This window comes from Serpula lacrymans, assembly GCF_000218685.1.
Source record: "Serpula lacrymans var. lacrymans S7.9 unplaced genomic scaffold SERLAscaffold_11, whole genome shotgun sequence".
Classification (NCBI taxonomy): Eukaryota; Fungi; Basidiomycota; class Agaricomycetes; order Boletales; family Serpulaceae; genus Serpula; species Serpula lacrymans.
The window spans coordinates 220,893-244,035 of NW_006763300.1; the positions used below are offsets into that span (position 1 = coordinate 220,893).

At 46.5% G+C, this 23,143-nt stretch overlaps 8 protein-coding genes across 8 annotated transcripts; 3 read left to right on the top strand and 5 right to left on the bottom strand.

The window, feature by feature from the left end:
• Window position 1: 1 nt before the first annotated feature.
• Window positions 2-3,521, bottom strand: SERLADRAFT_451532 (uncharacterized protein; the record flags this gene model as incomplete). Its single annotated transcript, XM_007321223.1, has 6 exons — window positions 2-1,209; window positions 1,258-1,387; window positions 1,449-2,144; window positions 2,202-2,285; window positions 2,376-2,813; window positions 2,867-3,521. 6 exons carry the CDS (start codon window positions 3,519-3,521, stop codon window positions 180-182), a joined length of 3,033 nt encoding a protein of 1,010 aa, XP_007321285.1.
• A 700-nt stretch (window positions 3,522-4,221) lies between these two features.
• Window positions 4,222-5,902, top strand: SERLADRAFT_473928 (uncharacterized protein; the record flags this gene model as incomplete). The annotated part of the gene is made up of 6 exons (XM_007321224.1): window positions 4,222-4,581; window positions 4,647-4,830; window positions 4,900-5,103; window positions 5,166-5,197; window positions 5,256-5,590; window positions 5,653-5,902. 6 exons carry the CDS (start codon window positions 4,377-4,379, stop codon window positions 5,722-5,724), a joined length of 1,032 nt encoding a protein of 343 aa, XP_007321286.1.
• A 349-nt stretch (window positions 5,903-6,251) lies between these two features.
• On the bottom strand, window positions 6,252-8,159 carry SERLADRAFT_473933 (uncharacterized protein; the record flags this gene model as incomplete). The annotated part of the gene is made up of 7 exons (XM_007321225.1): window positions 6,252-6,677; window positions 6,737-7,030; window positions 7,103-7,158; window positions 7,212-7,317; window positions 7,378-7,440; window positions 7,544-7,858; window positions 7,943-8,159. 6 exons carry the CDS (start codon window positions 7,658-7,660, stop codon window positions 6,591-6,593), a joined length of 723 nt encoding a protein of 240 aa, XP_007321287.1.
• Window positions 8,160-8,245: 86 nt separating this feature from the next.
• Window positions 8,246-10,444, top strand: SERLADRAFT_473934 (uncharacterized protein; the record flags this gene model as incomplete). Its single annotated transcript, XM_007321226.1, has 7 exons — window positions 8,246-8,578; window positions 8,650-8,739; window positions 8,788-8,902; window positions 8,955-9,260; window positions 9,310-9,573; window positions 9,627-9,920; window positions 9,986-10,444. The coding sequence occupies 7 exons, from the start codon at window positions 8,372-8,374 to the stop codon at window positions 10,369-10,371; spliced, it is 1,662 nt and encodes a 553-aa protein (XP_007321288.1).
• Window positions 10,445-12,268: 1,824 nt separating this feature from the next.
• SERLADRAFT_440758 (uncharacterized protein) lies at window positions 12,269-16,568 on the bottom strand (the record flags this gene model as incomplete). Its single annotated transcript, XM_007321227.1, has 14 exons — window positions 12,269-12,596; window positions 12,654-12,793; window positions 12,854-12,939; window positions 12,987-13,083; window positions 13,138-14,415; window positions 14,467-14,671; window positions 14,729-14,918; window positions 14,976-15,342; window positions 15,411-15,594; window positions 15,647-15,777; window positions 15,834-15,940; window positions 16,000-16,101; window positions 16,141-16,314; window positions 16,358-16,568. 14 exons carry the CDS (start codon window positions 16,566-16,568, stop codon window positions 12,269-12,271), a joined length of 3,600 nt encoding a protein of 1,199 aa, XP_007321289.1.
• Window positions 16,569-16,711: 143 nt separating this feature from the next.
• On the top strand, window positions 16,712-17,882 carry NdufV2 (NdufV2, NADH dehydrogenase 24 kd subunit; the record flags this gene model as incomplete). Its single annotated transcript, XM_007321228.1, has 6 exons — window positions 16,712-16,834; window positions 16,883-16,912; window positions 16,975-17,198; window positions 17,251-17,461; window positions 17,514-17,645; window positions 17,702-17,882. 6 exons carry the CDS (start codon window positions 16,727-16,729, stop codon window positions 17,741-17,743), a joined length of 747 nt encoding a protein of 248 aa, XP_007321290.1.
• On the bottom strand, window positions 17,866-19,940 carry SERLADRAFT_440760 (uncharacterized protein; the record flags this gene model as incomplete). The annotated part of the gene is made up of 14 exons (XM_007321229.1): window positions 17,866-17,938; window positions 17,997-18,030; window positions 18,081-18,107; window positions 18,162-18,320; window positions 18,376-18,443; window positions 18,496-18,517; window positions 18,576-19,206; window positions 19,257-19,314; window positions 19,364-19,375; window positions 19,435-19,457; window positions 19,520-19,645; window positions 19,702-19,740; window positions 19,807-19,839; window positions 19,893-19,940. 14 exons carry the CDS (start codon window positions 19,938-19,940, stop codon window positions 17,866-17,868), a joined length of 1,353 nt encoding a protein of 450 aa, XP_007321291.1.
• Window positions 19,941-20,428: 488 nt separating this feature from the next.
• On the bottom strand, window positions 20,429-21,985 carry SERLADRAFT_440761 (uncharacterized protein; the record flags this gene model as incomplete). Its single annotated transcript, XM_007321230.1, has 3 exons — window positions 20,429-21,397; window positions 21,467-21,843; window positions 21,898-21,985. 3 exons carry the CDS (start codon window positions 21,983-21,985, stop codon window positions 20,429-20,431), a joined length of 1,434 nt encoding a protein of 477 aa, XP_007321292.1.
• Between the last annotated feature and the right edge of the window lie 1,158 nt (window positions 21,986-23,143).

A 23,143-nucleotide genomic window follows, 5' to 3' on the forward strand; every position in this document is an offset into this window, starting at 1 on the left:
TGGGAAGGACGTCGACGTTTGTATTAATATTGTACCACTACTACCTAACAGTGTCGCCAGCGCCAGTGCCACTTGAAAACTACTCTCGTCTGAAATACAGCAAGGCGATAACTACGATACACTGGGGTAGTTATTGGGCATGCAGTAATGATATCTAACAGAAGGGGCAAGGGGTGCATCTATCTGATATCCACCATCGAGCGCCGCCATTTGGAAGATAGCTCTTCCACCTTGAGCAACACTCCAGCGGCAGCTCTTTTCAGCTTTATCTCATGTGCCCCACCTCCACCTTCAACAAGCACTCCTTTTTCCAGATGAGAGAAGACTTTGCCAGCCCACTCTTCCGTGCCAAACAACAGAGCTGTGTGTTCGAGTCCCATAGACCGACCACCATCAAGTTCTAAGCACCCATCCAAAACGATGAGCGCGAGTTCTAACGCAGCGGTTAGGACAGATGCCTCCTTTGCCTTCGCGTCGTTTTGTGTTTCACCAGCGTGGTCTCCTACCTCTTCGTCTATTCGGGATAGGGGCCTGGTGCCTAGCGTGACTGCTAGTTCTAGTGCCTCAGGAGCAACTATAGCCAGCCATTGTGAAGCATTTTGTGCAGCATGCACTAATATGGCCAGTGTGCTGAGGAAATGTGCTAGTACAACGGGATTGAGGATCAAGCCTGTACCCGCTCCTCGGTACTGATGCAACGTTTCGCGAAGTGCAGTCCGCTCTTCACGTGCTTGTTCATCGCGAAGGAAAAGCCAGAAGCGATTGATAAACGGAACTATAAAGAACTCAGCGGCGACCTCTGTGAACGTCGTGTCCTGCGGTGGGTTCGGGATCAAGGGAGCTGGAGCGTTGGGCATGACTTCCGTCACTTTGGCAGGTTTTCGAATACGCAGCTGGCGCTCGCGTACAAGTTGTGGAACTTTATCGGCAACACCTTCACTGCCTCTATCCATGGCTTTGCGGGTGATACCATCTAGCATTTGCTGAACGACGCCGCCACCTTGCGATGCTGCAGCGATATAACGCTCGTGCAGTGCGGGAGGTAGTACTTTGCTGGGAAAAGCTGTCCGACTATTTGAGACCGGTTGAAGGGCAGAAGAGAAGATAGGGAGAGAAGCAAGCTCTCGTGCACCCAAGGCCAGCGCATTCAGCATCACATAACGTTGCTCGGTAGAATACTGATTCTTGAAGAATTCTTCGATTATGGACCTAAAGACGATTTAGTGTGTACACTGTGAATTTATGCATGAGACGTACGGTGCCGCAATCCGAGGACAACATGCTACCAATGCATTTACGGCACGTTGACGTTTGTTGTCAAAATCGTCAAGATCATAGTTATCCTGCAGTCCAACAAACCCATACACAAGGTTCGGTGCATTTTCCTCTGGCAATTGATGGTTGTTTAGTTTTGCACGGTACACGAGTAACTGTCGTAGCAAACTAACCGAGTTCCGATCCATAGTTTCTCTTCCTCCTGATGAGTTCCTCTGCACAGGTTAACGCGACTTCAAGTTTATCCACCTCCTGGGTGTCCTCGCCAGTCTTCAAACCAACAGTGCCTCGAACCATTGTCCCCAGCTGTACGAGATAAACAGGTTGAGGGATCTTCTTGACACCAACACGCAACGTAGGATCTTTCTCGATTTCCTCGAGCTCGGAAGGCGTAGGGGACACAGAACGAGAGGACGAAGGGGAAGCATAACCCGTAAGAGAATCGTCAGAATCATATCCGGTATCGATTTGTATAGGCTTCTTCGATTTGGGCAATTTGGCAGTAACTACGTCTTCGTGGTTGTCCATGGTGTGATGATCACCGGAGGTTTCACTCGAGTGACTTGAGGGCAAATTTTGTTCGACTTTAACATCTGCATCCATGTCCAGACCTGCGATCAGCGTCCTAATATCTCGGGCCCAGGGTCTTCCATCGCCCTCCCCGTCCCAATCGCCAAAGTCAAGCTGTTTTCCTGCACGTTTTGCGACGACTTCCGCCACGAGCATGCCGCAGCGGCGCACGGAATTATCATTGTGACTGATATAGAGGCCAATTCCTGAAATGAACGAGGATGAGATGGCTATGGAAGATACCTGTGGCGAGGAAGGGGGAAAATAAGATACGCAGAGCAGCAGCAGAGCAGCTAAATCTACAAAGTTCGTCTAGATTTAACTCAGTTTCAATGAAAAGTAAAAGTGAAACTCACAGTGATGGCGGGAAAGCAACGAGTGCTTGACATGGTCTGGAGTACCCCACCTTTCAAGGACCTTTTCTAGAAGAGTCACAAGAACTGCATACGGAGCAGTCAATTAGACAAAAAGTATAACCAAAAGTTTATCGTGAATAGTACCTTTGACTTCAACAGTTCCACGCTGTGTACGAGCTTGAGCAGCCCAGCACACGAGGATCCTAGCATGGAACTCGTTCCACTCACGACCGAAAGCAATAGCTAAAATACTGTTCCAAACTTCTGACTGTGGCTCAAAGCGACCAACGACGCCCCGTAACAAAATAGCTTCGCGTTTGACAATCCCTCTATCGACCGAAAGTGGACTCAAGAGAGACGTCGGTGGACGCGATAACGAAGACAACAAAGATGTCAGAATTGCTTGCTGCGTGAGTACTGACGGTATAAAGCGAATGATGTCATTCCAAAACGCTGAGTATTGGCCCGGCGTGTCGTTTTCTAGTCTACTTCGGATAGTCGGCAATGTAACATAGAAAAACGATGGCTGAGATGGAGTCGTAGGTTGAGTAGGTGGGAATACGCCGACATTGACCAATTTTGCGAGAAGCTGGCATACAGAAGTACCGGTCTCTATAGCAAGTTTAGTCCAGCAGCCTAGAAACATGCCACAAATAAGAACGAACCTTGGAGCGGAGCACTGGATGATGCGTTTACCAGAACTTCGCAACGCAAGCTTAGGTTGTTGAAGTATGTAGCATGGTCGAGCCCAGGCGGTAAATCCTTTCCCTTCAACGCGTTGGCAACTTTGGCTGGAACAGAGAAAACATTGCGAAGACAGTCACCCCAGGCAAGCGACTGCCTCTCCGAACTAGTACTTCCCGAGAATACTGCACGATGCAGCCTATCAATAGGAAATCCTTTTGAAAGCCTACACAAGAGCTGAATAGATTGTTCTGTGAGCGATAAAGACAATATAGTTGAGTAGGCAAGTAATGCGATCTCCCCAGCGGCAGGTAGTGCGTTAGAAAATGCGTCTGGGCAAAAGTATTGCTCTACCAGCGAAATAAGCTTCTCCTCAACAAGAACTGCCTCCCATGTAGGAATCACATGTTGCAATAAAGCCCTCTGTATAGGTGGGATGTGTCGTGAAGCATTGAGAGTGCAGCTGGTCAATGGATGTAGATTGTATCGCCTGTATTGCGGTGGGAGGAGTCCTAAAGAATCCAGCGGAGCACACAAAAGCGAGAGCAGGGTAGGAAGTTCGGTGACAGAAACTTGCAGCTTGTTGATTACATCCTTTATTTGCGTAAGGGAACTGTCCAGGAATTCTGCAGACATGAACGTAGGAATCAAAGGGAAAACTCGTAATATTTGCGTTCGATTGTAAGCTGGCTTGAACTGGGGCGAATTTAAAATACAGATCCAGTTACAATTGCCTCAGATCACATTTTAAAGCAATTTTAAAGCATTATTTCTCTGCAGCTACAAAAGATATCGTACACATAAGCTAAAGATAAGATTGTACACGCTAAAACCGTACAACGTATAATATGTGATACTAATACCAAGAAAATAGAACCTGGATAGCATATCAACCACATAGTCGCAGAATGAGACAGATCATATATCGATCATAGATAAGCTTAGTATGCAAACCTCTGTTTTGGCAATATATTGGGCTTACCCTCGTCATTGTCAAAGCCACTCACCACTATAGCGGCCCTCTCAGCTTTTATATAACACAAACTCGGAGCTGCCATGAAACAGTTGTGGACCTAGCTTCCTTTTCGGTGTCGTAGATATCCTTTATACAGGAGACCCTATTATATATATATATATAGTGCCTGTTTGCTGCCCAGATGCCTTTGTCAGTTGATAAACTGGCTCTGATAATGACACATGCACACTCACCAACACGAAATATCTGCTTCGTTTTCCTGCTAGGGGCCTCACGTGACTCGCCGTATGTCTGCGCGTCCCGGCGAAACAAATGAGTATTCGTGGACTGAATCAATACGCATATGCATACGCGTTCCACGGCTAGAGTGCGTTGTAGTACAACTAAGGCAAGGCTTGCGTTGTCCATGCCGACACGGTAACATGACACCCGGCGTGTATATAAGATAGGCAAGACATACATTCACTTACAATCCAACATCTTAGAATACTAGTCAACTTTGCCTGCTACCCAACATGCGGTCGGTCTGGGGAATCATCTGTGGACAGTTCAACGCTGTACCACCCGTCGAGAACGCTGATTTAACAGGCAAAACCGTTATTGTCGTTGGTGCTAATGTTGGTATCGGCTTCGAAGCCTCGAAGCACTTCGCCCGTATGAACCCCGCAAGGCTTATCTTGGGGTGTAGGAGCACGACCAAAGGAACGGCAGCCATCGAAGGTGTGTAGTGTCCGTTTGGATACGCACGTTAGCCATGAATGCTCATCATGTTGGCTCCTCCATAGAGATCAAGAGCGAGACAGGGTATGACAAAGCTGAACTGTGGTTGATCGACCTGGCCAATTTTTCGTCCGTCCTCGCATTCGCAGATAAATTTGACAAAGAGGGGCAGGGACTGGATATTCTGGTAATGAATGCCGCCGTGTTCCAACTCGCGTACCAAGGGACGCCCGATGGCTGGGAGACCTCGTACGTTCTTCATTTGCATGCGTGAATGACTGTGCTAATATGCTGTGATGGCGTCTTGCTGAAATGTAGAATCCAGGTCAACCACCTCTCGACGGCTCTCTTGTCTATCCTCCTCACACCACACTTGATCTCGGCTGGAGGTGCAGCCTCACTACCTTCCAGATTGGCGATTGTAGCAAGCGATGTTCACTATGTTGCTCGCTTCGAGAAAAAAGTCACGGAAGCCCCAAAAATTCTTGAAAAGCTGAGTTCGGAAGAGTATTGTACGCCATCGTGAGTCCTTGGCCTTGAAGTATCCAGCTAGTCCCAAGTTAATAGATTGACGGTGCATGAAGGGTTATGAGGGCCAGATACAACGACTCCAAACGTCCGTCTTGTCCTCTTTAAAGTCACTTTACTGCTGATTTTAACCTCCCATTAAACAGTGCTCAATGTCTTCTTCGCTCGTGCCTTCAACTCCCACCTTCCCCAAACCACCCCACTCACCGTATCCGCGGTAAATCCAGGGTTCTGCTACTCCCAGCTACGACGTGACATGTACGATCGCTTCTTTTACAACCTCATCATGCGAATCGGCGAGATCTTACTCGCATGGACGACCGAGGAGGGGAGTCGACAGCTTGTGTTCGCTGCCGTGGGTGCGAGGGACAAAGAGGGAGAGGAAAGGATGAAGGGCGCATTCATAAGTCAGTCGAAGGTAATTGAGCCGAGCGATTTAGTTCTCAGCAAGGAGGGCGGGGTGTTGCAGGAGCGACTATGGGTATGTTGATCATTTCTTTGCATGCTTTTGACAATGTACTTTGCTTACCTTGTGTGTTATAGAATGAAACGATCGAGATCTTGTCTGAGATATCGCCTAGGGTCCGAGAGATTGTTAACAATTACCTTCAGTAGTGCCTCGAGGTTTATGGATCGATTGGTCTCGTCAGACTTCAGATGTAAATACTTGTGCTTTAGTCTCTGCTTTAAGCCTGCCATCGTGTTGTTTTCCTCGGTGAAGTGCTTCGTACTTGTGCATCGCGATTCACTATAGACATGATGCAGGCTGTCCATAGGAAAGACTTTTGAGAGCCTACGCAGCCGGTAAGATTGCTCTGTGAGTGGTAAAGACAAAACAGCTGAGGAAGCCAATGATGCGATCCCCCAGATATAAGCTTATCCTAACAAGCACTGCCTCCCATGAATAACATGTTGCAATAAAGCATAAAGCCCTCTGTAAATGTAGAATATGTCGCGAAGGATTGAGAGTGTAGCTGGTCAATGGATGTAAACTGTATCGCCTGTATTGCAGTCACGGTTGAAGCAGTCCTCGGCAAAAGCGAGAGTAGGAAGTTCAGTGACAAAAGTTTGCAGTTTGTTGACTATAATTACGTATATCCTTCATTTGAGTAAGGGAACTGTCCCGGAATTCTGCAGACGTAGGAAGCAAAGGGGAAAACCGACTTGAATAATATTTGTGTTCGATTGTAAGTCACAATCGACTCGGAGTCGGACAAAATATACTACAGCTCAAGTTAGCTTTGCAGCTACAAAAAGTATCGTACATGTACGCAGATAAGATTGTACACGCTGAAACCGTACAAAGTATAGTATGTGATAGTGATACCAAGAAAATAGAACCTGGATAATATATCAACCGCATAGTCGCAGGATAAGCAGAATAGATCAAAGAGGAGCTTGAGAAATAACTAGACGAGCAACCAAAAACTGATGAACAGCATTCCATTGAAGATAATTAAAGTAACGAAGGGAACGATCGTTTATTTACGAGCAGTGGTGAGATGTTTGTTTCTTGGCTTTAGCGTAGACGTTGATGCGCGCTTTCCCTTCCTTGTAGTACTGGCTGCCTATGGAGCGGGATGAGTCAAAATACAACATAAGACTGGGATAAACGGCTGTGACATACCTTCTTTGCAGCCCCAGTCTTGACAGCAGTAGCCTTGCTGTTCATTGGCTTCCTTGCACCCTGTGTAATCGACCCCGTTCCAGTCCTTGCTTTCTTTGCAGAAAATGCGTATTTCCTAATGGGTGTTGCTGCCACGGAGCCTTTGACTGTAGGGCGAGCGGACCTCACCCCTGTTTTCGTGGTCTTAGCGGTTTTCGTGGTCTTTGCTGCTGGAATCTTCTTATGTGCAGTGGCTTTCGCGGGTACAGCTCCTTCCTTTGCAACAGTCGACCTCTTTGATACTGGTTTAGCATTCTGAAAACGAAGAATGGGCCAAATCGTCAACGATTGCTAAGCGGCCCCCAGAAATGTGATAATTTTATGTACCTCTTTAGTGTCCTCGTTTTGCTTTTTGGGAGCCAGCTTCACTTTCCCCGAAGTGCCTGTTAACAATGGTAAGGCCTGCATGAAATTGGTGAACCTGAGACTAGCTAACCTTTAGGAAGAGCGAAGTCCCCTTTATCAGCACCATGCGTGATAGCCCTGTTTAGTTGACTGGTAGACGTGGCGTTTATCGCCACATGGTATTTAGATTCGACGAACTAGAGAAGTACACCGTATTAATAACATCAATGTAAGGAATCAAGGTTCAGAATACTAGCCTTCTTGATAGCAGGTCGTGAAACGCCATTACGAGTACCATCCGTAGCGATAGTAATGCATTCCTGAAACAGGGGTAACCAGTAAGAATCGTGTAACATGCATATACGAGTAGATCACGGCATCGACGGCCTCTGCCTAGCGATGCGAGAAAGAAAAAATGCATACCTTTATCATGTCAATCCAAGAAGGGTGGCTCACATGATGTCCTTTAGCAGCGACACCCGAAGCCTTGGACATGGAAGACTTTGCAGAGACCTTCTTGGTAGCAGGAGAAACTACCATTATTAATTTGGGAAGATAAGACGGTTGAGAAGAAAGGTTCTGTTAAAAGATGAGAACGAGGAGGGAGTTAGAGGTTAAGGTGAGGTGAGGGGGGTAGCAGATCCGAGGCTCCGAGTCTAAGGGGCTGTAATGTGATGACGTCACGTGACACGTCGCGCACGGACGCAGATACGAGTAATACGATGACCAGCACACAAGCTGGCGAACATAGAGAAGTCAGCAAGCAGTACTTCTATCCATTGAATGTCGGTATAATCATCTAGCTTGAGCTTAGTGACGCACCATATTTATTGAATTCGGGTAGCGACCAAGGTATGCACCTGTCTGTACTCAATGATACTTGGTATCGCATAAGTAGTATTGTTCTTGAGCGTTACTCTCCGTAATCTGTGGATAAATGCTTGTCATCCACAGCATAGAGTAAGTGCTGGAGCTCTGGAGGATTGCACATAAAAACAACGGTTCAGAAAATGTGGCTGAGATTGCTTTGTGGTGGTTCAAATGCAAGCCGAGACGCCGATTATGCGAGGATCATTATGCATCTGTGTGGCAAATGCAGCTAATAGGGCCGTAGGCGTTTACGACGGCCGTCTGATTCAGAGTCCTTTGCTAGCGTCTAAGAATCCTGGACTCTCTCACTCTCTACCTTGAACAACTGCCACATACTTGAGACGAATATCCCTGCCATTCAATACTCTACTGGCCAAAGTTATGTCTATCTCAGACTATGTGGTCACGGACGACCTAACCGTCCTCCTCGGCCTCATCTCAGTCTCGGTTTTTCTCCTGCACAGTCTATACAGACCCCAACCGCTTGTTCATCCCATATTGCTCGGTAGGCAAAGTGAAGCTGGTCGCGTGAGGCACCCGGGAGAGAGCGCTGTGTACAGAAACTATGGAACAGGACTTTTGGGCAGGGTATGCATATGTTTATGGCTCAAAACCGCTGACGTGCACTAACATCGTTTTTGTTCGATGTGCCTGTCTAGTTCCCTGTGAGGCCGGAAAAGGATTTAAATACCGTGTCTGGTTTTCTCAAGCCTGACTTTGACTCCCCTCGCACACTCTGGTCAACTAAAGTCAGTAGACCTGTCCTTATTGATTGAAATTTCATAACCGTTCCTTAGATCACAAATGCTCAACTTTTGGAACGCATCTCAGCTGTTGGAACTGGCCTCATCAAGCTCACTGGCCTTGTACCGAAAGAATCAAACGTCCTCCTCTTGTTGAACGATAGCATTGGTGCGATCTTCCTCTCTTACAACTTCGTGTCGCTGACTTGTTCCTCATGCAGAATTTGTCATCAGCGATTTTGCACTGTCAGCCCATTCTATTCCTTCTTTTACACTCAGTTCGCCAAAACTTTTGTCTCGTGTGCTCGAGTCGCATCCTCCCTCTGTCATCATTACACACGGGAGTTTCCTTCCGCACATTCTTGAATTGGTTTACGACGCACATGAACACCACCATACCATCGTTGTCGTAGGCCAATGTGACACGAATCTATTGCCGAAATCTGCTACACAGGTCCGTATCATCCGATGGGACGATGTTGAAAGTGAGGGTTCCAAAGGCGAAAGAGTATCCGGCCCTGCTCCTTGTGCGTTTGGCCTTTTTTCGTACTCCTCTTATAACTCACGTTTCTATAGCACAGGGTGACGTTGTCAACGTGTCATTCTTCGAGTCCACCTCTGGTGAGATACAAGGTGCACAGTTTACTCACGAAAACTTCACTGCCGGAGTTACTGCGACCCGTGCTTTGTTTCCTCCATCCAATGCTTTGTCATCTTTGGATACTATTGCATCTGCCCATTCTCTTAGCACGGCCTTTGGACGAGTTATTGCCTACACGGCTCTCTTTGAGGGAGCAAGTTTTACAACTCTCGCAACAAGCAAATTGTTCCACGTTGACGGTGAGTTATCATTGGTATTCAGGCGGAATATGTGTTCAATTGTAGCTATGCAGTGATACCTAAGGATGACATAGTCGATATCAAATCAGCAGCTACTTCCTCCACTCCGTCTCCTACGGTTTTGTTCCTTAAACCTGGCCACGTAGAGGCCCTCTCTTCATCCATCCTCGCTAACGCCAAAAAGTCTTTCCTGTTTTACCCTTTCGCCTGGCGCCACAAGCTTGCAGGTGTCTCCGAAGGATTCATCACCAGGGAGAGCCTGTGGGATCGAACTGTCTTCGATGGCGCTAGGGAGAAGGTTGTTGGTCAAACTGCGAACACTACTAGAACTGTCGTCGTCAGCGGTGGTAAGTTATGCATTTGGACACATCCCGTTGTATTAGGTCTGAGCGCTATTTCTTTTGGTGTTTAGGGCCCATTGATCTTGCTTCTCTGACACCTACCCGGATTGCTCTGTCTGTCCCTCTCGTCAACACGCACTCGCACCCCACTGTCGCCGGTCCGGTATTTGCCTCGCAGCCGCTTGACCTCCAGGTATTCCCGACCAATTCATCGGACAAGTTTGGTACACTTGCGCATGTCGGTGCGCCGAGTATCAACGTTGAAGCGAAGCTTGTGAACGTGCAGGACGACGTTGTAGAAGCGGGCGGGGATCCTGTTGGTGTGATAGTCGTTCGAGGACCCCCGGTTGGTAGCCTTATCGAACCCACAGAAAACGGGGAAGGATGGGTGAATACCGGAGAGACAGGGCGGGTGTTAACGAATGGTGCTTTCAAGGTGCTAAACACAAAGCAGTGATGCATGCTCTCACACCATGTTACTTAGTAAATAAGATTTGTCCCAATACATTGCTGAAGTACACATGATGATACAAATGACTTGGAGTGTCGCTCACGGCCGTAAAGAGTGCATCAGGGCGTGTCACGAACTCGAAGGCTCTTAATAGAAGGCATACCACACTGCCACCGTGCAAGGCACGCAGCGTGGCTGTGCTGAATTTCCTTCCCAATTTTAAGTTTGTGTGACGCGTCACATTCAACAAAGCCCAAACGCGTCCACACGTGATCTGACGCGCAGGTCCATATAAAGCCATGTGTCTCGATCCCCTTGCACACCTTTTCCATCTTTTTGTCTCTCTTCCATTACCATCCTATCAGCAAATATCCAGCTTGAGTATTTCTATCCACAAACCTTAGTAACTCCAATCGCAAAGCAAACAAGTCAGCAATGTCTTCCAACACTTCAGCCTCTCCTCCCCCAATTGAGAAGATTGCAACCCCTGCTTCAAAGGCCACCAAGTCCAAGTCTAAGACTAAGCAAGTCGTCAGGAAAGTCGCAAGCAAGTCTGCTGCAGCAAAGACGTCGCATCCCTCCTGGAAGGAGATCATCAAAGTGCGTATTATCATGTGCGCATATAGTGCTATGTAATTGACTGGGTTACATAATAGGAATGTATCATTGCGAACAAGGAAGATTCACGCACTGGAGTCTCACGATCCACAATCAAGAAGGTACGTAACTGTTTCATTCATGAGTATCGTGCATAGGAAGGCTCATAAGTCATAGTTCGCAGAGGAGAAATATAGACTTGACGTTAGCGGGACGAACCTGTATCAACTTAACCGCGCCATCACCAATGGTGCTGAGCAAGGCGTCTTTGCATTGCCTAAGGGCCCTTCGGGCAAGGTTAAACTTGCACCCAAGATCAAACCCGTCGCTGAGGCTGCAAAAGAGGTATGTCCCATCTCGCAATGTATTGTTATGATGACGCTGAACTGAATGCATAGAACTCGAAGCCAACATCCTCGAAGAAAGCCGCAGAGCCGGTGAAGAAGGTCGCCAAGAAGCCAGCGTCGACCACTGTTAAGAAGACCGCAGTAGAAAAGAAGAAGACTGTTGCCGCACCCAAGAAAGTTCTTACTGCTGCTAAGAAGAAGGTAGCTGGCGCATCGAGCAAGAAGCCTGTTGCGAAGTCAACGGCTTCTGCAACGAAAAAATCTTCGACCGCAAAAACTACAGAAAAGAAGAAGGTAAGTAATTATAATGTGAATGTTTAGTTCGTCGATGATTAATATTGTGTTTTAGGCGGCTGCGAAAGTCGCTGCTACAAAATCGAAGGCGAAAACGAGCTCAGCTTCCAAGTCCAAAGCCTCCAAGCCAGCATCAGGAAAGGCCAAACCTACCTCTTCAAAGGGTAGACCAGTGTCAAGAACCAGGAAGGCTGCGGCTTGAGCATTTTCTTTTTACTTGTTAGTTCTCGTTCATACCATAGACCCTTCCTCCCGATGTTTGTTTCTATCTCTTGTGTGGTGTAGCGGTGCCACTAATCAGTCCGTGGCTTGTATTCATTCCGGGTGTCACTATGCTTAGTTACCTACCTTATTGTATGTACTTGTACTTGATAAGATTATTGGAAATTATTGTATTTGAGGTACAATATATTGCAAGTGCTGGTGCTTGAATTTATTCGATGTCATCCGCACTTCAGATTCATGAGTCAAAGTATCCAAATTGGCAACTTGGCTTTATGATATAAACAGCGATGATACGTCAACTGTGAAATGAACCGCACATGACTCGACCTAGCTCACCTGAAGGTTCTCATATATACCAACATAGGGTGGTATGGTAGGATTAATTGAAGATAATATGAAAAACCTGATGATACTCTAACCAAGAGGGTATCTTGCAAGTGTTATAGATCACTGCCCTCATTCTTCGCAGCAGCCCAGCAATGATGGCCACATCCAGCAGCGCACATATGCCCCATAAGTTGAGCAGATCCTAGAGTAGACGTTGCGCTAGCGAAAACATCCGATGAAGGGGCGCTGCCATCGGTATCGCCAAGGCTCAACGAAGGACTGTCGCGGGCTACGAGATGAGCCATATTCTCATCACCAAACGGAGTCGGCCCCTTGACTTCTACCAAGGGACGTCCCATATAGTATCTTCTGTAGCATTCTTGATGACCACCGTGTTCGCAGATAGAACACTGAAACATCAGAGCCTTGACAGGTAAATGGCTTTGTAACCCCACCCCAGAATCAGCAGTGCATCGATAATCCTAATTTACAACGTACCATATGGCGCATTTAAAAGCCTTGCGGCAAGCATTACAATATGAGAAAGCTCCTTTCTTAGAGGAGCCATTTCGTTGCGAGGTAGACAGATTAACGGGCTTGCGACAATTTCCACATGCTGTATACACTGTGGTCTCCAACTGATTAAATACCGATAGTTGAGCACCGCCTTTCCAGAAACAACTAGACATACAACTTACCTTGGTCATGTTACATACATCATTGACACCAGAGAATTTTCGCAAATAAGCCGCAGATGTGTCGAGGCGTAGTCGAGTCAGTATGTCTGAAGAATGGTTAGGCAATATATATGACATAGGTGTTTGTTCGTACCGATATATGACTCGACAAAGCGTAAGAGTCTCGATTTGCTAATTGAAAGCTCTTGGCCTGCTACCAGAGAAAGCATCGTGCACATTTGCACGTCACCCTATCATATCGACCTTCAGCACTGATCTTAGGGAGTGAACATTCTAACTCTCACCTCGTCTGCATACTGCTCCAAGGCATCCCGGAGTGCTTGCCAACCTATATCACGCAGCTTCGCCTCTTCTTCTTGAACAAGCTCCTTTCTCTGTCGGCTGATCTGTACCTTACACATTGAAGGGAATGTACGCTCTTCGTCACCACAGTCTTTGAATTGAGGTGCAGAGTCACCAGAAAAGACCTGCGATATCTTCCGTTTGTGAGACGTCAATGGCTGTTTATCGACCGACTTGTTGCTATAGACGCCTCGAGCAGTGTCATCTATTGCGAGCTCTGCGTCAAATTCCTGATCTCTTGCAGACGCATCTCCTGCAATCACGGTTCTTATAGAGTTTTGCGATTCTTGCTTGATCAAAGCGCGATGCGACAAGGGAGCAGCTAAAGAAGCTACAGTGGAGCTACGACTACGTGACTTGACACGGCTGGATTGTTTTCTCAGCGAGCTTGACTTTCGCGTCCTGTTGCGAGCAGCATTTGAGCTACTAGATTCTGTATCGGTAGAACCTGGTGATGGAGAAGCTTCGCCTTCGCTATGATCTTCGCCTTCATCATCTGTCCACTCCTCCTGGCCCGCAATATGTGACAGAGGACTTGGGTGTGTAGGCACCCTGGTTGGCTTAGTGTACGGGGATATGAGTGGGCGAAGGCCAGTTTCCTCATCACTATTACTGCAATAACCATCTTTTCCGGGGTCTTCAGAGTCATCGTTCTCAGACGAATCGGAATCGTCAAGGGCACCTTCACCTACATGCCGAAGATTACTATGACTTCTGGAACTCTCGCTAGGGTTTTCGCTAGTCGTGTTTGAAGTGACGGAGGGGCGACTAAGGACAGAAGGCCGCCGAACAAATCCTGTGTTCGACTCACGGTGAGAAAACACCGACGGCTGCCTGGGGGTTGCTAGTGGTAAGGCGCTTAGAGGACGACGAGGAGAAGACGAAGCGGAAGATACAGGAGTCAAATTCCGTGAATTTGAGGGCACTTTAGTTACAACTTCTGCCTCAACGTCGTGCCTGGAGGCTGGGCTACGCTGAGTTTGAGGCAGCTGCACTAGAGAATCAGAAGAGGTCGCACGCTTCGACGCAAATTTGGATGGTGTAGAGCTGATTGTTGGCAACGCTGCTGGCGCAGATATGGAATGTGGGAGTGGTGGATTAGTAGCTGGAGCGGGTGCCGGAAGCGATTCACAATAGTTGTCAGGAATGATGTCGGTCAATAAAGACGCTAGTAATAACCAGACCTGGGATGCTTGGACCTTGCCTGCTTGTATAGCGATCTTATACGAAGAATCAACAACACAGTCAACAAGATGATGATATATACTAACCTCTGAGTTCATTATACATATATGCTGACGATCAGCTCCTTCAAACACGTACTCCCGGGCAAGTTTTGAAAGAGCTTCTGAATTCTGGTCGCTACTGCTCTGGGTATACATACCCATACTCTGTAATCCTGGCACGCGGGCACCATCGCCGAGGGTTTTGAACTTCATCTTACGATCCTTAATAAGCTGTCGCTTTTCTGGATTTCTGGAATTTGTAGCATATTAGTATATGAGTTTCTAACAAAGCCCCAAGTAAACGTACAGGTCATCATAAGGAACTTCACAACGTGTCTGCCTGTCAGATACAAAAGCCAGGGATCCAGAAATGCCCCATGAAAGAGACACGCGAGGAACAGCGCTGATAGGTTTCACTGACTGCCTCAAATCAAGCTGTGCGAAAGTTCCAGAGGCATGTTGTGCCCACATAGAATGCGAATCACAAAATGCGATATCTGATTATTTTGGATGAGTACCTTATGAAAACTGTTACAGTAGAAGTGCACACGTACCCGTGACCGCACCCTCTATGAAAGAGGCTTCCACTGTCCATTTAGCAATCCAACCTCTTCTGACATCCCATATTTCTACAGCATCTCCCACTACGTTCTTGCTATCTGACACCTTACCTTCGTTTCCGATTCGTAAAGCTAGTTCAGAGGGGGGCATGCGCGGGCTTGTTAAAGTACCAGTGCCAACAATATTGTGCATGAGATCAGGATTGGAACCATAACCAAGCTCTGCATTCGAGACCAAAGCAAGTTCACATGGATAATCTGGTCGCCAAAGAACACGGCGAACAGGATATGCGGGGTGCAATGTATAAGTCGGCTTGTGAGGAATGTGAGAATTAGCCCCTGTTGCTGTTAAATCCCATATCTAATAATCGTGGGATTGGAAAGTAAACTAATTAGACTCGTCACGTTCTACAGGGGTAGCCACCAAACCTTGACAGTGTGGTCCAAGCCGCCACTAACGACCCAACCTCCTTCGATGTTTGGCGTACCCTCAGATCCTGATGAGGTATCTGCAGTAGAGGTAGCATTGCACCAATCAAGGGAGAGGATAGATCCAGAGTGGGCAACAGGAAGACGATCTAATTGTCCTCGTTGGCCCATTTTCAGATCCCACCTTTGACAAATCCTGTGAAGACGTGACATGACAGGATGCAAAAGCTACAAACCGGTATATACTACCGTTGTCCAAGCCTACAACAGCCTGGAGAGGAGATGATAAACTTGGAGAAAATACCAAGCTACGGACAGAAGTCGGATGATGAATTTTCATCAAAGATCTCGACATATCTCGCAGGTCCTGACATGCAACACCTGTGAGTCAAAGTGCGCATATGCGAAATTATTCATACGCACCCAAACGCGCACATCCCCATCAGCAGACCCAGTAATACAGTAATAATGAACGATGCGCGAGTAGGAAAGCTTTTGAATGGACCGAACGTGATCTCTTGTTCTGCGTTCTACCATCATATAAATTGTGGTATCACTGAGTTATAAGTCCCCCAACATAGTAACATACCAAATTTCGATTGCCCCGACTTGTCGATATCCCACATTATGAGATCGCCGTTTCTCGCACTTGTTAGTATCTTACGGTCAAATGCTTTAGGGTGTATAAGCCCTGTTGTAGGTTCAGACTTGTATCATAATGAGGGCATACCTCCATAGCCCCAAGCAACATCTGTACTAGCACTGTCCATTTTCAAGCCACTACCATCCCAAAGATTGCGGGTAGAATCAATCCTATGACCGCCACGACCAATGGACGACTTGTGATCTGCATTTGAAACTTGAGAAGGCCCCGACATGGTAAGAATTCGGAGAGCTTTGACAACTGGATGAGTATCTTTGACAAGCCCAGACCGATATGTACACACATTCTTTGCCCGCAACAACACATCTCGTGCCGTCCTCACTTTTGGCTATTGTGCCTCCGCCATTTGGCGTTGTGCGATGCATGCGCACGCTGCGTAGAGGACCCTGATAGCCATGTTTGCGTGAATCAGAGTAAAAGTCTGATAATGCGCTCTTGGAAACATCGTGACCTGAAAGATGATAGTTAAATGGTCGCCTGTTATGGGATTGCATCTGGCTGCATGCGCGAGAGAGCAAGCAACAGAGTTGCCTGCAAGTTGAATGGTGTTCATGCCCTAGTCCATGGACTATGGTCCGTGGGAATATAAGTGCAGGACGGTCTTCTTCCACCTTTTCCCTCCAAGTTTACATTCTCTGGCTCGCTGGTCGAAATGTTTGCTGCAAGGTTGCTTCGGGTGTCACAGCGCGTACACTGCCCTTCATTGGCCTCGAGAAACATATCCACGACTTCCTCGAGGCATTCTGACGCTCTTTTTGTGGTGAGTGGGACTCGTTTGGCACCTAAAGAATCATCTAAACTGGCGTAGCATCGGGACACTTCGTATAACAACCCGAAGGTATGGTCGTTCTTGGGACTAATGAAAGTCCTACCTCAATTCAATGCCTCCCTCTGCTCTAGATTCCCTTTGAATTTACATCAGATAATATTAAGAGGGCAGAAGAAATCATCTCCCGTTATCCTCCACAATATAAGAAGGCAGCAGTGATCCCTCTTTTGGACTTGGGACAGAGGCAGAACAAAGGATGGACGAGCATCAGTGTCATGAATTACGTGGCTAAATTTCTCGAAATGCCTCCCATGCGAGTCTATGAAGTCGCAACTTTCTACACCATGTTCAACCGGTCCGTACCATGTCTGCTCATGTAAGTTGAGAGACCCTGACAAGTTGCATAGGGAACCTATAGGCGAGAATTTCGTACAAGTATGCACTACTACGCCATGCATGCTTCGTGGTTCTACCGAAATCTTGGACACAGTCTGTGGTCACCTCGGCGGTATTAAACCGGGAGAGACAACGAAAGATGGCAAGTTCACGGTCATTGAAGTCGAATGTCAGGGCGCTTGTAGTAATGCTCCAATGATGGTGATCAATGATGATTTCTACGTATGTCCATCGACTCTGTGTAGATACACTGTCGCTCATACCTTCGTTATAGGAGGATTTGACGTCGGCCACCACGACGAAAATATTGGACGCATTTACGAAAGGGCAAAAGCCGAAGCCTGGACCTCAAAGCGGGCGATACACCAGCGAGAACTCAGCTGGTTTGACGTCGCTTACTTCCAAAGTCAGTAATGATTCTACCAAGAATACCTGGCCTGTTAATGACTGCCCATTTTCTAGCCGTATGGCCCTGGAGAATTCTGTACTCCAGAGTTCAGCTAGACGTCTTATCGTTTTGTTGATAGCTGTGCATAGAGTGTTACATACGACATATGAGACTTGCCAAGTAATACACCCTTAAATAGCAAAAACGGTTCCAATCTCTATCGAAAACTCAGTAACTCTCAGTCGTCTCCTTCCCCATCATCATACCCGTGTCCGCCGTAACCGCCTTCAGGCAACCTCTCAATCATGTATCTGTGAATGGATAGCGACATAAGTTACTAGAGGCCTGAATGATCTTTCAAGGGCTTACTCGATCTCTTCCTTAAGATCATCGCAATACGTATCTTGTGTATATGTTAGTTCGAGGATGCGGAATAAATCAAGAAATATTTACCCAAAGGAAGATCGTGCTTATCGTGACCTAAAAGTGGAAGTCGGTAACTGAATCAAAAATTGTATAGTTTGTAAAAGTTACCGAAAGGCATTTCAACCTCATCTGCTATTCCTTCTATACCCATAAATGTGAATGCGACGACAGTGACTATAGGTATCGTTCCCCAACCAAGGTCGGTGACCAAGGTGAATGGAAGTGCGAAAAGATAAAGTGTAACACATTGTTTCAAATGGATACCATCTATTACTTCAAGTCAGCAGCGTATCATAGCATATTCTATCCGAGAGGAGCTCACAGGACACTGGTATGGGCGTATTGGCAACCCGTTCCATAGAGGACATCTGGTCCACCATCGATTGAACTCTGAAACACTTGTTAAATAATAAATCTCCACAGAACCTGTATTCCAACTCACAATGCGCTCATCGCATTTGTGCCTATGTCGATGTCAGTTCATCATGATCGAAGATAGGATATATGCGAATGTTTTCTCACCTGCCGGACCAACAGTTTCAAGCAAACCCTCACGCTTAAATTTGAATATGGCGCTTGATAGTTCGTGAGCGATCCTGTCGACCTTGTGTTTAGCGGCTCGTCTAATAAATCCACCATACAGAAGAAAAACCCACATCAAAGGAAGCGGAAAAGACAGGCGATCGGCATATGGATGGAACTCAACAGTCTGGTGACTTTTTGAGAGCAGAGGAGTGTTCTGACCAGAAAGGTTTTTCTTACTACGCTTGGGCCTCACCCTTTTGGTCGCGTCAGGCGACTCAGGTCCACTAGTCGAACCGTTCTGACCCGTCACTGCATGTTTAGTGGCAGAATAGGCCACCGTGGGTGAGGAATGTTGAGTATTATACCCCACCTCGTCGAAGCGAGCAAAAGATGGTGGTAAGATGCCGGTATAATCATCATGATGAATACCATCCTCGCCACGAAGGTAGTGTTTCACTGCATACGCAAACGCAAGACAATAGCGGAGCGCCTCAACTTTCTGACGGTGGAGTTGAGAGGCAGTGAGGTTTGATACAGGAGTTTTGCCCTTGATGTGTGCGGATAGAGGTTGTTCATCTGTAGGTGGCAACGAGACATGAACCCAGATCATACGGGAAAGATTGCGTATCTGATCGTGCTGTGAACTTAGCTGTTCCATCAATAGTCTAATGTACGAACGTTAGATGTGATAGTGGAGAATGATTTTCTCCCGTCCCAGTAACGATCATATGAAGTACTGAAAAACAATTGAGATAAACCTTCACGGGGGGTTATAAAGAATGTACACATGCCTATTCCTAATAGCAGATAGATGTCAAGTTTATAGCCTGGGGATGGTGAAAGTAAGTAAGCTTACCTGAAAACCAGTATGAGACCAACCTGTGATACAGAACAAAGGTATTGAACAAAACTTTGTAGCCCGACAACGAAAACATACATACTACGACAGAAAGAAGGGGCACCACAGAATTTGTGATAACAAGATGCTTTCCTTTGGACCATGCATAAGTAACGAGAGCAGCAAAAATCGTGACTGTCAGGACGGGTCCTATTATATGCGATATGATCTGAACGAATACTGATAATTATCTCGAGATAATTCAAGGCGAAGAACATGACGTACACTTCCTTTCACGCGGAAAACATCGGGAAGCCAAGAGTACTATTCATCAGTTCATGGTGAATGCTTATGTCCTCGCTCATCTCAAGAAAAGCTGAATGTAATCACTTTGCGCAAATGCTTCCTTCGAATTCTTGGGGGCTAAATCACGTATTTGTATATGGGTCGCTGCAGCAAGAGCAGGTTGACATTACCTTCAGAGACAACGCCAGACTGAACTTGGAGTTCTTTACAGAGGACATAACAACGAACCAAAGCACCTTTCAGCTATATCTCGTGTTCCAGAGAACCTGCAGTACGTCGAGAAGGTTAATGATTCTAGAGGTTTCGTAGGCTTGGTGCTAAAGGCAGCCTGCGTGAGCCAGCTACGTGTATGTGCGTGGTGTATTACTGCAACTGCAATGGGATAGTCGATAGTTCACCGGCGTGAGAAAACAGTGCCATCGCATTATTTTTATTGTTAATTGCTCGAACATGTACAAATATGCGTTTTTGAACAAAGTCTGGAGGATATCAAAAGGTACAGTGCAAAGAATATACAGGTTGTTGGTGAACTTCGCACGATGATAATAAAACATTAGGGCCTTGACGATGCTGCGATACTATGTCCGAGAAAATAATCGATGCCGGTGTAGTGACGTTTGTTTCGAAAAGCTTGATTGAAAAAACATCGTGATATATGACTATCACTGAATGGTGACGCGAGAGCTTTACGAGTAATTTTCCTTAATTAGATAGGGGAGACAGAACTTCCCGTAGCTGTCTGGTTTTCCGGTTGAGAATACGCCGCCGGGTACAAAGGTGTGGGCTTGATGATAAGAGGCGACGCTGGAGGGTCCTCGGCTAGAGATACAGACATATGCATGCGTGATGAGAGAACATTCGAAGTAGAATGATCCATGGAAACCAATGGACTCGAGGCAGAGGGAAATGAAATAGTGTTTTGCGGATGCAAGTAAGACAGGCGTTTAGGCAGGCTCGAATAAGACGCGTGACCTAGATTGAAACGCGAAGTGAAACGGTAAATTTCTGATAAAGGCTGCACATAACTCTGAGCTGCGCAAAGGTCGGCGCATTGCTCAGGAGATGTGTTTTGATGGCTGGAAGGTGGGACTGAAAGATTGTGAGGAGAAGATGAAGACCAAGTCCATCGGAAGCCCGATGTTTCTTGTGGGTTTCTCTTTTTTTCCTGCCGGAAAGCTTGAGGAGGTTGTAGAGGGATAGGTAGTAATTGCTCGACGGGAGTCAGCAGATCACTACAAGGGAGTCCTACCATCGTAAAACCAGAGCTGTCATGGTGTAAGGGGTTGTACTGGGTTTGCGGATCACCTGTGCAGAACATTTGGAAAGGAAAAGCAGACCGAGGGGGCTCTAATTGATCATGTGACACTGGAATATTAGAAGCCAACCGACGCATGGACATGGACGGGTAGGTTGTACTTAGCTCCAGATGGTAAGGTGGATAGCTTTGAGGATCCTCCAGGTCTATAGGCTGTAAGGCGTGATACCTGTAACCAGGATATTCGTTCTCTGTTGATTTTTCAGAACCAGGAGTAGCTTGGTGATTCGGCGGGCGATTAGCTGAGGCCAGTGGTGAACAGGGAGCCGATGCATGGCGACGGGTATGCTCTTCATCCAACAAGAAGTCGGGTGGTTGATAGTCACAGGAGCTAAAGAAATTGGGATTAAAAGGAGGACCCTGTGAAAAGGAATTAAGTGTGATCGCTTCAACGACCGCCGCACAAAAAGTTAATATTACACATTCTACATTATGGAGAGGTTGCTCCAAGTCGTCCGATCCACTAACATTAGACAGCGTAAATGTTGAGGGAGACCGAGGTAGTTCTGATAATAAAGTTCTCACTATGACGCAATCATTAACGACGGAAGCAGCGGTATCAGAATATGACAAACTAGTGGAGTCGCCTCTGTGGATTTTCTTTAACCTTTGCAAGTGGCTGGAAACCTGTTTTCGGGTGCGGTTTTTCCCCGTTTTGTGTAGGATATATGATTGAATAAGCTGACAACGACCGAATGACTTGATGCGTGAAGGTATGGAGTCTATGTCCTCAGAATTTACGGCTTCTTTCGGCAACTGATAGTACTTGAGACGACGTTTTCCCATAGGAGGGTATATAGCAACCGCTTGATAAGAGAGCATCAGCGAGCGTGTCATTGGTTAGGATACCCATTGCATACCTTCCATAAATGCAGTATGGACGTCTTCTGTCCAAATATCTTCATAGCGTGATGATTTACTATTCTGTGCAGCAGCGGCTATTGACATATTTTCTTCTGAACATGACATTGGTGTCATTTTATTGGTTATAGGTGTCGCTGAGTCGATGGCGAAAGGTTTCAAGCAAAGCTCCTCTTGTGATTGTGAAAGTTGGATTTTGTAGGAGTGGGTGGGGTGGGCGTGGGAAATACGCGTCAATCACGTGACTTACAGAAAGATATCACATGGCCATGACGTAGCGACCCTTGACTTGGACTGTCGAGTCGCCTCTACAGTAAACGTTTTAACTTGAAATCCGTCCATTTATCTGAACAGCGTGTTCTTTTCTTGTTCCCAGTTCTCAGATGGACATATTCACTGCTTCAGAGTCGCTCAGGGATACGGCCAAGAGAAAGAATGCTCCAAAACCGATCAAGGACACCATCGACCATGTCATTTCTTACCTTGTTCTACTCGTATGGTTTCGCAATTAACCGCAGCTCAAGTAGTACTATAACTGACTATGACACCGTAGAACTTGTCTTCTCCTTCACCCCAAGCGCTGCAGAAGCTCGGTTCTGTCATGCGGAAACCATTCGTATCACTGTACACTACATTTCCGACTGCCTCGCTCCGTCTCTCTGCCGCCATCTTTCTCAATATTCTCAAGGATAAAATACTATTACCGCAAGACTCTGGGAAAAAAGAAGTCAAGAAATCCTGGGAAGGTGTAGAGACTGCACTTTTGTCGGGCGTTCTTGTAAGAATCACGCATAAATAAGTGTGCTTTTAATTATACTTAGAATCACATAGGATTTTTTGGATATGAAGTCTGATGGTAACGCCTTTTACTTATGTCTACTTGTAAAATTCAGCTGATATAGACATTTGAGCTCTAAGCAAAGAAGTGGTAGCCGAACTATTTTACCCTGCAATATGTGGTCCTTTCTTTCAACCTATTGCTGTACAAACAAGCCTCGGATTAAGAAATGCTGTACGTGATGATTATACGATACTCAATTGGTTATATATTTTTGCTGCGCTGACTGACTATCATATATATATGCTAAATGCTACGCCTATTTCTCTCTTACTTTTAGGCATATATGCTATTATCAGATACCTCATCATCGCACCCTGGAAATAAATGTCGGCTTCGCGATTCTGAAGTCCTTGGAGGGTGGGTTTGCACTCGGATATCATTTTCTTGTTCCTTACATCCGCACG